The following is a 14848-nucleotide window of genomic DNA, read 5'->3' on the forward strand; positions in this document are numbered from 1 at the left end:
AGGAGGATCCAGGATTCTGCAATCACAGTGGAAACGGATCCAGGACAGGCAGAAGACACCGTGATGTCACTGTCCTTTCTAGGTAGTGGACGGAGCTTGCTTCCACAGCATACTCAGAACAATCTCCACATTAAAAATTCATTTGAAAGGCAGAGCGACACACATATACACACACATACACAGATGTCCCCCCCAACTGGTTCACTCCCCAGATGGCTACAACAGCTGGTCTGTTGGGTCAAGCTAAAGCCCGGTGTTCCACGCACATCTCTTATGTGGGTGACAGCGGCCCAGCCACTTGGGCCATCTCCTGCTGCCATCTCAGTTAGATCAGCATGGAGCTGGATCGGAAGAGGCGCAGCCAGTTGGCACTCTGATACAGGCGCTGGCACCACAGGTAGTGGCTTAACTCACTGTGCCACAATGCTAGCTCCAGAATCTGCATATTTTAAACAGGCCCTTCATTCAGCTTCCTCCTTTATCAAAATCAGATTGCAATCACTATAGAAAATATTGTGAATCAAAGTGCACATACTGTCCTTAGTCAAAGGAAAGCCAATGATTTATAAAGCAGTTCATACAGATTTAGAAAGCGCCTGATTTCCTCCATGGCCATTTCGATACTCAACAGTGCTGGTGGCAAGAATAGTACTGGAAAAACACAACCCTTGGAAGACTTCTTGCTGCCCTGGCCTTGGCCCTCTTAGACACAATCATGAAAACTCTGCATAATTATCTATACACAAGACGGAAGTCTTGGTGCAGGCTTGTAGCACACAATGAATGCTTCCATCTTCCCCCTGTTGCCTCTTGGTGAGGACCTGCATCAATGGTCACTAAGCGGTCAGATCAAGTCACCTCCTTCAACAGATGTCGGAGAAATAAACCCTGCACAGAATCAGCTGCAGCGTCCCCTAGACACACTTCCACATGTGGGACAAAAGGAAAATTTCAAAACCACATGAAGCACTTTTGACCACTGCGCATGAGTATTACAAACAAACTTCGCATGTAATGTGTGCTTTAATGTGCTGACAGATACTTTAAAAATTAACATTCAGAATGAATGACGAATGCCAACACCGCAACTAAAATCTCCAAGTGAAAGAGAGAAATAATAGCTCACAATCAGTGTCGCCTGGCCTCTAATCAACACAGCAGCCTGGAAAGAACAGGGTGAAATAAAATAATCTTCCAGAATGGAGAGAATTGTGTAGGGATGAGAGTTGGTGGAGGTGAGGGAAATTAGGGAATCAGAGGAGGCTGTGGTTTGAGGTCACAGGAGATCATGGCACCCACTTAACCTGCTGGTGTCTTCGAAGTGGATAGTAACAGTTGAGAAATTCTATCATAGGGCAGGGTATGTTGCTTCACATGAAAGAAAAGCAAAATTTTATGGCAATCACGTGATTAACATTCATCAGACATCATCAAACTGACTGCTTTCCATGGTAACACAGTAGACTCACCAAAGAGGTGCACAGACTTGAGGGGCATCCCTGTGACTTGCTTTCCACTTGACCAAGGGACCCGTCCCTTCTCTCTGAGCCCAGCCTCCTCAGATGAAAGCAAATTACTGAATGATGCCTACTTCACTATGTGTAACTGCACGTTTACAGAATACTTATACAAATCTCTGTCTGACACATGGTGCTTGTTGAGCAGAATGCCTACTGTTACGTGTGTGCCCTGCTTCCCTTAGTTTCCAGGATTAAGTCCACAGATGGATCTCAAATGCTTCTTGCACCTGGAGGAGCCCGAGGATGCATTTGTGAATGTCACAGGCACTGGGGCTACCTTCATCCCAACCCCATTCCCACAGGCAGGATCTGCATGCAAGAGGAAAGAAGTCTGACTTGGGTCCCTTCAGTCAGAAGGCTTCTGCTGCTCCTACAGCCATGCAGAAGGGGCTGAAGCAAGGCGCAGGACCCATTGCTGCCTGGAGACAAGATGATGAGCCTACCTAAAAAAGCTTCTATTTTTAAAACATACCTAAGGGCACCATGAGAAGATGGTGGAAAGTGGAATTTAAAGGTAAGTTTCACTAATCTTTAAAATTTATTATTTACTTGAAAGGCAGATTGACAGAGAGGAAGAGGTCGAGAGAAAAAAAGATCTTTCAACTTCTGGTTTACTCCCCCAATAGTCAACAATAGCCAGGCTGCAGTGAGACCAGTGCCAGGAAACAGGAATTCCACCCAGGTCTCCCCCAATGGGGCAGGAGCCCATTGTCTCAGGACACCTTCTGTTGCCTTCCTAGGCACATCAGTGGGAGCTGGATGGGAAGCAGAACAGGTGGTACTCAAACAGGTGCTCCAGCATGGGATCCTGGCATTGCAGGCAGTAACCTGCAGCACCATGATAGCGGCCTTGGCACCAGTTAAATTTACTTGGTAAGTTAAATTTCTCCGGAAAAGAGTTTTTGAAAACTGTGTATACATGCATAATGCACATGATGAAGAATCTGTCCATAAAATTCAAAGTCTTGTTCATATTCTGTTGATTCCCCAAGTCATGGACTGGTGGTGAGGGGAGCCCTCCATGAGAGAAGACAGGCACCAAGCAGGGACTTGGAGGCAGGTGGACAGAGTCTCAGGAATGTGAAGCATAGGAAGGCGATCCCCTCTCAACTGTATTCATCTGGTTATTGATTCAGATGATGCCCTCCTGAAACATGGTGTATTCCTTCTGATGAGCCCGTTCCACTATCCCAGAAGCCATCATACGCAAGTCTGAAAGCCAAGATGTAAACTGCACTGCCACAAATAATTTGGCCAAGCTGAATACTCAGGAAAGCTACGCAAAATGCAGGCTATGATTTCAAACTGAGAATAAGGACTCTGCTGATGAAACTTCCTACCTTAGGTGGCAGTGCTGACCACTGCCCGCCAGCCACAATGCAGGCTTCTGAAATGTGGTACTTGAGGAAACCAGGGCTGCTAGCATTTCATATTTAAGCAGAAAGTAAAGAAAACATTCAAGATGATTCCAGTAAGCATCAGATACTCACATGAGGTGTTCGGAATGTTATTACCTAAAACAGCAATAACTATCTTACTGTAGATATTCTTTAACAACCCCTGAAGTCATCCATGACTCTAAGTACACTGAAATAGCCTGTTTGGAAAGATTATTGTTCTTCTTGGTTGACCATGTACTGGTAACTAGAAGGGAACCATGGGGACACCCGTACTGGGAATGGTCCCCTACACACTGAAGGCCAGGTAGCATGCTCTCCAGGCTTTGAAGTCGGCTTCATGTGGTCTCTCAATGACTGCTCAAGAGAATTGCTTCTTGTCTTATGCCTTATCATCCTATTCCAGCAGTTCTGTTCCTTGTGTTCGGCCAGTTCCTATTGTCCCAGCAGCAATCACACCACTAAAAAGGGAAGGCCATCTTGGTGATGGATACACTTGTATCCCAGAACCTTCCAGCACAAGTTCTCTTGGACCTCTCCCCCTTCCAAGCCACTCAATCCCGTGGCAGGGGCGGGGGGAGTGTGCTCTCCCCTGAGGGAGGGGTGGTATAGATGACTCCCCTAAGGGACTAGGCCTAGTATACTGGTCACAGCACTCTGTGCACAGTAACTGGGACCCTTGGGAAGGGGTGAAGGAGGCTGGAGACAAACACCCAAGCTCCGCCCCCTGGGGTAACACTGGAGATGTGTTCTCTCCTGACACTTCAGCCATGTTGCACAGACAAGCTGCAAAAGTGATGCCTCTCCCTTCTTCATCTGCCTCTTGGAGCATGAACACTTTGAGACAATTCCCTTCCTTTTCCAACTTTTCCAACCTCTTCTCCATCCCCTACCCCCTTTCCAACTTCACCTGGCACAGCCCCAGGCCAGCAAGCAGCTGCCTGTAAGACTCAGAGGAGACGATGAGGCTGGGAGGATGTCAGAAATCTAGGCACCTTCCCGGTTGACTTCCAGTCCACTGGGATCTGCACCGCGCATACACAAGCATGTATATAAAACCCAGAAGTAAGTCTGTTCCTATATTAAAAGGCCTGTCATATGCCAGAAACTGGCTGAGGCCTGGAGCTTGGCACCGCAGACAGAATTAGCAGTTTGTAAGCTTTGAAGTGAAAGGTTTTGTTTTCTTTTTTTTTTCCCCCCTTCTTTTACTAGCAATGAAAAGAACTTTAAAAGACAAGCACCAGAGTTGGGAGGAGTAGTTTTCCATGGTGAGCGATGTAATGTCTTCTGGAATCATTCCCTATTTAGAAAGCTAACTGCCTCCCAGGGCTCACCAGCGCAACGAGCTGTGTCTTACGTCTGTACTCCTGTGCTGGAGAGCCCATCAGCTGTGAAGGCCCGGGGTACACCGCCTTCTCCTGTAACATACAGTATTAATGAAAACATAGCCATGGGGGCATGTTTTAGACATACTAGAGCAGTTGTTCTCAAACTTTAAAGGGAAGGGCTGCCTGGAGATTCATCAAACTTTAGAACCTGGCGCTCCACCCTGAGATGTAAGTATGTTAAGAGTGAGTATATGTGAGTGTGTGTGTGAGAGAGTGGGTGTACAAGTGCTTATGTTTTTTTCGGGGGGGGGGGTTTATTCTTATTTCTTAAAATATGCATTTATTTAGAAGGCAGAATGATATATAGAGAGAAACAGAGAGCCGGGGAGGGAGAGAAAGAGACCTTCCATTCACTGGCTCACTCCCTAAATGGCTGTAATTGCTGCGATGGTCGGGGCCAAAGTCGGAGCTCAGAACTCCATCAGTCTCCCACATGTGCCTCTGAGATGCATTAGTAGGCTTCTGGATGAGGAGTGGAGCAACTGGGACTTGAACCCAGACCCTGATATGGGATTTTTGGAATCACAGGTGGGTGGCTTGACCCAATGTGCCACATGCTGGCCCTGGCTTGCGAGGTGGAGAGTCTCATTTTAGCCAGTAACTCAGATGATTCAGATGCTGCTGTTTCATGACCCTTGTTAAGAAGCACCCCATTTAGCACCTTATGTAACGCGTTGAAATTCCTGGGCTTAACACATGGCAAGTTTACGTCATGACAATAATTCTGTTAGCAAAAGTTCAAACGTCAGTTATCACTCTGGGAACAAGAAGAGCAGGGTTTGGGTTTCCAGCAGCTTATCTCATTCTGTCTTCACCATACTCCATTGTGGTCTTTGGGGAAGCCACTTCATTCTGCCCTGGCAGATGGCGAAATCCACAGAGGTTTGGCTGTTTGTCAAAGGTTATAGAGCAGTAGCTGGGCACGAACCCAGGTCAGGTAAGAAGGCATGCCTCGGGTGCTCCCAGAGTCAAAGACAACTGCAGGGAGGGTGACAGCGAGGGGGTTTTGGCCTTGTTCCTCTCTGCAGCACAGGCTGGCGGTACTGTGGATGGAGAAATGGGATGCTTCATGGTGATGCTATGGGGAGCGGCGGGGTAGGGGAGAGAAACATGGTCCCGTATGGAAAAAATATCCTCACCTGCTTTCCAGAGCTGAGGGTTTTGGTCCTAAGCAGGGGACACACCACCTGAGTTTTAAATTTACAACAGATCTAGCATGGACCTAGAAAGCTGGAAAAACAGGGTGTGCCTTAAATCCCACCAATGCTGCCTCTTTCCGGGAGAGGAAGCACGCTGGTGACTTCTTTGATTTCAGAAATGGTCACTGGGACTTCCTAGCCCAGTGTCTGGTGGGAGTTCAGATTCCAAACCACACAGGGGCCGTCGGGCAGATAAAGCGGCTTTGACAGTGAGAACAACTCTCCAATTCTGCTCTGTTCGCCTTCCTCTGCCCTCAAGGGAAACCTACATCGCCCCCTTGGAGGAAAAAACAAATGACTATACTGGAAAAGACAAAGAAATATTGAAATCAAATTAGTTAAAGAAATTCCCAGCAGAAACAATGCACCTTTTCAGCCGCTGAAGATGTGATGAGCACACACAACATATCAAAGCGACTCTAGCTCTGGGGTAGGAAATGCTGTTTGCCACTAGACACTAGCTTCATTCCAGAACTTAGAAGAACTGGGTTCGTTTGGGGAAAAAACAAAAAACAACACAAAACCAAAAAATCCACAAAAATGTAATCTACTGCTCAGAGCGCTGCAAGAAATGGCTTATAACAATTACTAGAGGGCCTGGCACGATAGCTTAGCAGCCAAAGTCCTCGCCTTGAACGTGCTGGGATCCCATATGGGTGCTGGCTCTAATCCCAGCAGCTCTGCTTCCCATCCAGCTCCCTGCTTGTGGCCGGGGAATGCCGTCGAGGGCGGCCCAAAGCCTTGGGACCCTGCACCCACATGGAAGACCTGGAAGAAGCTTTTGGCTTCAGACTGGTTCAGCTCCAACCATTGCGGCCGCTTGGGGAGTGAACCATCGGAAGGAAGATCTTCCTCTCTGTCCCTCCTCCTCTCTCTATCTGCCTTTCCAACAAAAATAAATAACTCTTAAAAAAAATTACTAGAAACACTCTGAAAACTGGCCTTTTTTTTTTTTTTTTTTTTTTTTTTGAGCAACAAGTCCTTCCCCAGGACACTTCTCTCTCCTAAGCGTTCGCCGACCAACGGATGGGTATGGCTGGGACCTCTCTGTCGCAGAGTCTGAGAAAGCTGCTTCCATGCTGAGTGCAGGCGAGCCCAGTCTCCCTGGCTCCCTCTCCTTCTCTCACAACATCAACTCTGCCCGGGTCAGCATACAATCTTTCTGAGATTTGAGGCTTCCCCTCCATCTGAGGGATGCTTCAAAAACATCACAAAAATGCTTTCATATATGTCTCAGTCACTTTTCAAACAATGAATGCAGCCACCGAGTCAAAGCAGAGAAGGCAGGAGCAAGCAGGTGTGGCATTTCCTGACACCCTTTCCAAGTGTGGGAGACCAGAGCTGGTCTCAGAGAGAGTTCCCAGCTCTTGGTGTGTATGTAGCTGATCACCCCCTCAGACCCCAGCAGTATGCCAATGACTTTCACTTTCTCACTCAGCACCTAAAGGACACCTCAGCTTCCCCGAGCTGTGCTCCGCTTCGGAGCTATTGTTAGCCCCATAGCAACCAACCCAACAAGAGAATGACCAAAATGACCCGGCTGAAGTCAAACAATGGGAAGTTTCACACAAAGGCAAGCCATGATTTAATAGAATCTTTTCTTTGTTCTTGGATGGAGCAGCAGACCAAAGCTCTAACTGAAAAATCCTCCAACACAGGCGCGCATTACTTAACGACAGAGCCAACATTCTGTAAAGTGGGTTATGTGCTGTCATCCTGGTCACAGAGCAAACTGTGGAGTATATCACACCAACTCAGACGGCTATGATGTCAGTAGACCACATGCTCTAATGGGACCGGCCGTGTGTATGTGGGCCTTCGTGCATGGAAATGTCATCAGGCAGTACGTGACTGTGTGTGAATTTCATCAGGAAGCTCAGTCTTGGAACCAGCCGGACATCACTTTGTGAGTCTTGCCCTGGTGTGTGTCCTGTTAGGAGCTGCACGATCAGTTTGGTCCTGCTGCAGTTTGAAAGTCAAGCTCCTGTAGGAGCAGGCAGTAGGCAGCCTAATTCGTGTGCTTTGGAATATGATTTTTCTGCACCAAAATAACACAGAGCAGTTCTGGAAGGACACTCGAGCAGCTTTCGCAAGAAGGGGCTTGTCAGCCAGTCTCCTCCTCTTGTCAGCTGTAACTCTCCAATAATTTAGAAAACTGCACACCAATCAGCCAGGGATTCCCTAAAATTCCCCCAAATGTGATCAGAGCAGATCCTCCCTGAACCAGAAGGAAGAGGACTCATGGCAGGTGTTCCAATAATCTCAATGCCTTGCTCGTTCCTAGGGTTGTAGTAGGAGGTCCTCTTCCTAGTTTATGGTACAAAGACGAACCATATTGCTTTACAATAGAAATGAACTCTTGAAGAACATAAAGAATCTCTGTTAGGAAATTCTCATTTTGCTAAATAACATTTTCTGACTTTACTGAATGTCTTTTTAATTTCCTCTAGCACATGGATTTGGAAAGGATGGGTCTCCTTTCCTTACACAAAGCAAAAAGAGCATTGGAGGACCCGCACAGGTGCCATCACAAGACACCTTGGCATGCCTGTTTGGAGCAGTCCTAGACACCCTGCAGTGTGTTCACCAACTGAGTGACAGCATCCCAGAGGTACTCACAGGAAGCAGCTGCTGAGTATGCATTTGGGTCGATGCAGGTGTTTTTACTCATTTCTGCAGATTCAGGCAAGCAGGGACAGCAGCCAAGTTTGCCATGCTCCATCCATCCCTGCAACCTGCATTCTGAGGCAGGGGACCACCAGCTTCTGCCCCCTGTGTACTTCCCACACAGGTCTGCCCTCAGTCCCTGGTCCTAGAGTCGTGCTCATGTGGGCGTACACACCAATGGCCTCAATGCAGTGTGTCTGTTAGCCCCAGCCCTGTTACACACTGGCCTGGGTCTGAGCAGAAGACCAGGATGGTGGGATTTTAAAGGACACTCAGGGTCTGGGAGCCACAAAAAGGGATTAGACAGGACTGGCTCTGCACCACAGCTCATCTTTATGGGAAACACATCCAGGCAGCCCAGCCCAGTGCACCGAAACCTAAAGGCTGGGGGTCCAAGACAGTGTTGGCTGTGGGGTGGGCCTCAGGACTAGGACTGGGACCTGCACAGCTTCATGTATACACTGAGGAGGAGATCTGGCCCACAGGATTGCCAAGTTCCTTTTTCCGTGACATGGTGGAACTCCATGATGCAGTTTATCATTGCTGATGGGTCAAACACTGGACCCAGATCACTCAAGAGAAAATAAGATAAAACCACTGCAGGGAGTGAGAGGCCTTTAGTCATAGCTTCTCTGGTTCAAGAAGATGGATCTGGCTACAAGAGCTGTTAGATTTGCTTTTTACAGGTGACCAATTATTCACACATCAGAGTACAGTCATACACATCACCACTGAAAATGTCACAAGCAGAATACTAGTGACCTAAAACGGCTATGATTTCCTGAGGGCTACACACCGTCCACGGCAACACTGTATACGGGAGACATGTGTTATATTATGCATAAAGGGACATGCCAGGTCATTTAGAGAATTCATGTTAACAATTTGCACAACATTTAAACTTTCAAATGCTGCTTCCATGGACTGCATAACCTCTCCCACGTGCTTTGGTTGGGTTATCTCCTGAAAATTTTACTGGAAGACGGTAACATCAACCTTTCGTCAAGTTCATAGTTGTTGGAAGACACAGAAAGTTGGCTTAACTCACACCTGGAACAGCACCATCATCCTAACACTTGGAGACACACTTGCAGCCGGTAGCACTGACCTGCCCTTTCATGTCCGGAGCAATGGGGATGGTGGGCCAGATGGTTGAGTAGATGCCGAAAAACACCAGCCAGGTCAGCATGCTTCCCCAGACAGCCAGGTGACTGAACTGCAAAGAAGAGACACTCAGACACGGATTCGGGCTGGCCTGGGAGATGCACCCCACTCCACTGGCGACAGAAGCCCCACATGCAAGCTGCCCTTCCCAGTGGAAGGATTCTGGAAGTTCCATGTTTGTAGCTCCCTTATTTCAGTGACCAGCAAGCCGACCTACCTACCCTCCTTCATTCCTTCCTTCTTCCCTCCCTCCTTCCTCCCTATTGTTTTCAAACATACTGATTGTGGCAGGAGAGAAGTAAATACACCTTAATTTTGATTGTTTCTTCACATAAAATATATTTGCCAAATTTAGAAATAAATAATGTAAAACAAAGCAGACAACCACAGTCCTGTTCCTAATCCCCTAAAAACAGCCAAAGAAAGTAATAATCAAAAATGGATGCATGTTACATAGTTAATATATGTTATGGTAATAGCACAGGGTATTTTTACTCATAGCTTAGCAATGTCTGTTTTATCATAGTAATTTTACAACCTCCTTTTATATATCATGTTCCAGTATTGCATCCTTGTCACCTCTGAACTGGTTTTCATCTTTTTAAAATTTGCTACAGTAAAACATGTGTCATTACAATGCAGATACACTCATCTTAATTATTTCTTTTTTAAAAAAAAGTATTTTTATTTCCCTCTGTTCCTGAGTATTTTCTTGATCCTAATCATTAACACTATTTATTTAACCACATTGCATTTAATTAAAAAAACTGAGTTTGTTTTTGAATTTTTATTTATTCATTTTCAGTTAACTGACAGGCAAAGAAACAGAGAGAAAGAAAGAGGCATACACACATATATCCATAATACATATACATGTGTATGTATGTGTGTGTGTGTGTATATATATATGTATATATATATACATATATATATATATTTATGGAGAGAGAGAGAGAGAGAGAGAGAGAGAGAGAGAGAATTATTCCCCAAATGACTCTAACAGCTAGACCAGGAGCAAGCCAGGAACCAAGCCCTCTAACAGGGCCATCACCTACTGCCTTCCAAGATGCCCACCAGCAGGAAGCTGACCTGAAGCAGATACAAGTCAGACACTCTGTAACGGGTCTCCATGTGATGGCTTAACTGCTGAGCCAAAGGCTTGCTTCTGTCTCAAGAGTTTTTAACAATGAATTCAAGTTATTAGTGGTGCCAAACTACCCTGAAGATGACAGTGCTTTGGCAATCACAGCTGATCTTCCTCCAAGACCCAACCCCTAGCAGCAGGTGTCCCTCTCAGCGCCTCACAAGTGGTTGCTGGAACTTGGAGCTGTGTGACCCAAGAAATCATTAATTTAGTTAAGAGAGCAGAAGAGACACAAAAACAGTGTTTTTATTTATCACTGGGAGGCTTTCATTGTTTTGTTCAGTCTGAAGGGTTGTTGTTTTTAAAATGTAGGGTTTATATATCTTTTTCATTTCTGTATTTAATATATTTCTGGCTTTAATCCATATATAATGATTTACAGATTTAGGGGGTGCAGCACAAAATTTAAAACATGTACATAATATGCAACAATCAGATCAGAGCGGCATGTCTATCACCCCTCACATTTATTATTTCTTTGTGCAGGAAACATTCAAAATCCTCTTCATCAGCTATCTTGAAATACTCCATTGGGGACTAACACTGTGGCACAGTGGGTTAAGGCCCCACCCACGTGGGACACCTGGATGGAATTCCTGGCTCCTGGCTCCGACCCGACCCGACCCCAGCCTTGTGGTCATTTTTGCAGTGAATTAAGGGGTGGAAATTCTCTCTCTTTTCTCCTCTCTCTGTAACTCTGTCATTCAAATAAATAAATTTTGTTTTTAAAGATAACAATTTGAAGCATTCTATTAATTTTTAGCTCACTGTACTAAAGAAGATTAGCAGTTTTCTCTCTTATCCAGCTATATCCCTGTGCCAATCTCTCCTTCCCCTCCCTCTGCCCCTTCCAGGCCCAGGAAAGCTCTGCTCTACTCTCTGATGTTCCTCTAAACAGCCACTGAGTTGTTAATCTCCTTTATCCTCTCAAGTCCATCATCCTTGACCTCTTTCCTTTCTTCCACACCCTACAATCCAATCGCTCAAGGAGCTCTGTGAGCTTTTTTTTTTTTTTTTTTTTGAGGAAAGAAAACATCCAGAATCCAGCTCCTTCTCAGCACCTCTCACCTGGCATTCCTAACCATCACCTCTCACCGGAAGCAGCTGCTGTAGTACGTTAAGCCTGACCTCCCGCGCCCGCACCCATCTCCTCAGCAGGGCATTTGTGAATCTAGCTGATCAGCATGACTCTTAACCATGGGTCTCTCACAGAAGCAGCAGGAACTCAAGTGCTTGGTCCATCACCTGCATTGGCAGGAAGCTGCATCGGAAGCACAGAGCAGCTAGCACTCTGACACGGATGTGAGTACCCCAAGCAGAAGCTTAACCTAGCGTTCCACAGCATCAGCACCGCATATATCACTTCAAATGTGTATCTACATTTCAAATAAAGTGACTGTTAATGACTAGGAGCTGACATAGGTGCCAGACTTATGAATTACTAAGAAACTGCGATTGCCCACATGCCTTGTTAGACAGCAAATCAGTTTTCACAGGCAAGATTTAAAATAAGGGGGCTAGATACTATTTTCTGCTTTCCCAAGGTTTAAGCCGGAAACTGTACCAGACGACACACATACAGCTGGAGAGAGAACCAGTTTTAGAGTAAACTTACCTTCGTCCACGCAGTGGTCTCCAAGCCAGCTTTCAGACAGACGGTAACAACAACATACTGCAAAAACAAAGAGGAGGCTGGGAAATGGATTCTGCCCCAAGAGCTATTTGCACTTCCCATGAGAAATCCCGCTGCAAAACCACTTCCTCCAAAGCTGCCACCTAGCAAAGGGCCCTGCCAGGGGGTGAGCTCTGAGGGGTTATTTTTAGGGGGCACGTCCACTTCCAACTAAGCCCTCATTCTAGGGACTGCCTTCTCCCACCACTAGTGGTTTTGTCCTTGTCTTTGATCGCATGAATTGGCAGAAATCATCTCCCAGAGCGTCGCTTTCTCTTACAAGGGAAGGTAAACGGTCATTTGAAGAACGAGGAAACCCACTGGTCCAAAGACCTTAACTCTGTACTGTGGTGAAACATTGTGGAAGCATTTCCCAGCATCTCAAGCTTTCAGGCATGCAAGAGCTTGAAAGATCATAAGGAGGAAAGCCTTACATGCAGGGGGTGGGTACGTGTAGCCCCCACGTGAGTCATTTAAACATGGTTCCATAAACAGAGGAACTTACCGTGTAAACAATATTCCCAACAAATAAATAGTCAGTAGCATGTCCATTGGTCAATGGCGTATCTGAAAAACACGGAAGCTACTATCACTTCCAAATGTCTACGTGTAGCAATCTATTCTATTTAGAACATAAAACTGGAAGTTGGAAAATATCTCTTAAAATGTGAAGGTGTTACAGATTTACATCCTGTGTGATTCTTTAATTTTTACATGTCTTTCATTTTTATTTATTATAATTATTATTTTATCTTTTCCATGATACAGGTTTGTAGTATAGGATTCTTTCCTCCCTTTCCGTTTTCCCCCTCCCATAATTTCTCCCCACATTATCAGAGTAACATAGTCCTTCGGTAACTCTTATAAGCTTAACATTCTGCTATTGAAGTGTGTCATGGCACTGTAGGTATAGACAGGCAAAGGTCGAATATCTGGTATCATACTTCCAAAGTTATTTAGCTGTTCCATTGGGAGTTCTCCTTTTATTCAGGAGTAGAGACGTGTATTGCAATGTATCCTCACTTGCTGCTATGCCAGTCTCCATTATACAGTTCATCTATGAGAATATATGTATATACTTTACTATCTATTTATTTTGTGCTTTGCATCATGACTGCCTAATACCAGAGAGAACAAATGATACTTGTCCTGTGAAATTCTACTGCTGCTTTTCAACTGTATTTTCCCCATCATTCCTCTTTAGGAGAAGGAAATAAACAAAATCAGATTTCCAGCCAAATAGCTCAGCATCTGCTCCTCATTGAAACGTACATTTTTATAAAGAATCACAATCTCTGTGTCTGGTTTTAAAAAGATGGACACTTTATTACTAGAATTAATCCACAAAGTACCAACATTGAGCTTTTTCAAATGTTCATCTTTGATTATGGCTAAATTGGAGTTGTGAATCAATAAAAGAATTCATGAATGCAGAATGAAGTTCCATCAACTGTACCCTTTTGGAGAGACAGTCACCACTTTTTCTTTTGCAACTATATCTACTTCCAGAGTCTAACACCTGGGGGGAAGCAAGGCAGCCAGTGAGCGAGTGATGATTTGGAAGCTACAGCTCTCACATCTTTCGCTTTTCTTCTTTTCAAGGGTGACCACTATCACGTAAATACCAACCGCAGTGGCAGAACTCCAACAGAACTGCACTAATTTGTGTCAGCTAGCCCTGCTCTGAGAAATGTGCTTCTCATTCGAAGAAGGGCAAGACCTGTTTTAAGATCAGGAACACTTCCCTGGGATGATGCTGACAACCTCCTTTTATCTTCTTACCTACCTACATCCAGATCTGGGGCCCACGTGCTGTGTACAAGGGAATGTCACGCTCAAATTTGCAACCCTGCAGTTGCTATCCACATGTACTGGGGCTCACCGGTTTACTCATTTGTGTGTTGAAGAATTCTGCTCTTTGTAAAGAATCAAGACCTGTTTATTTTACTCCAAGAGTAAAATGATCAAGTGGAGCCATGAGAGAAATCTGGGAATTGTGAGCCCCTGGACCCAGCTCCAGGGCACACAGTTGTTAACTTTTATTTTAGAAAGGTAACTCTGTAGATAAGGGCAGATTAACCTGCACAGTGACCTCAGGGTGGCATTGCAGAGCTCCCTAAACTGGGAGATTGCTCCTGGGGAATCTAAGAGGCCCCAAGAGAACAGAAACAAGGGGTCACTGAACTAAAAGAGGAACGGTAAAGAGGAATGGCTTACAAGAGGAATGGTAAAGACAGTTTGGAGACTTAAGCATGGCTGCATTAGAAAGGGAGGAAGAAGAGAAATGCAAAAAGTAAGATTAAAGAAGCTAAATTAACCCCAGGAAGCCAACAAACTGGATATATTTGCAGAAGAGCCATCCAGAGTGGGAAAGGTTCCTTTTCAGCAGCAGGGCCCTAAGACTGTTTAATAGCAAATGCAGTACCTTAGAGGCACTCCACCCCCAGAATGAACCACTGTCTCTGAGTCCAACATAGACTATAGCCTTGAAAGGCATAACAGCATCTGTCCATGTACTCAATAAAATCTACATTATGCCAGGTATTAACGGGACTAGAGAAAGAAGGCTCTTTCTTCATGGCTTGCATTTCAGTGAGGGAGACAGAACAAACAGATACAGGATAAAATGTGAAGTATAATAGGAATAGAGCAGCAGAATGCAGATGGACATGGGATACTATTTCAGATACAGAGGTG

At 45.4% G+C, this 14848-nt stretch overlaps 1 protein-coding gene across 11 annotated transcripts in view; it reads right to left on the reverse strand.

Moving 5' to 3' along the window:
- Window positions 1–14848, reverse strand: part of LOC101536302 (phospholipid-transporting ATPase IB) — a 633219-nt gene that overhangs the window by 130530 nt on the left and 487841 nt on the right. For all 11 annotated transcript variants that reach the window (XM_058670954.1, XM_058670952.1, XM_058670953.1 and 8 more), the window contains 3 exons: window positions 12657–12718; window positions 12095–12151; window positions 9280–9387 (listed from right to left, as the gene is read on the reverse strand). In XM_058670954.1, the coding sequence (XP_058526937.1) occupies window positions 9280–9387; window positions 12095–12151; window positions 12657–12718 (227 nt within the window). The remainder of the gene's footprint in view (window positions 1–9279; window positions 9388–12094; window positions 12152–12656; window positions 12719–14848) is intronic.

The sequence above is a fragment of the Ochotona princeps genome, chromosome 12 (assembly GCF_030435755.1).
Source record: "Ochotona princeps isolate mOchPri1 chromosome 12, mOchPri1.hap1, whole genome shotgun sequence".
Lineage (NCBI taxonomy): Eukaryota > Metazoa > Chordata > Mammalia > Lagomorpha > Ochotonidae > Ochotona > Ochotona princeps.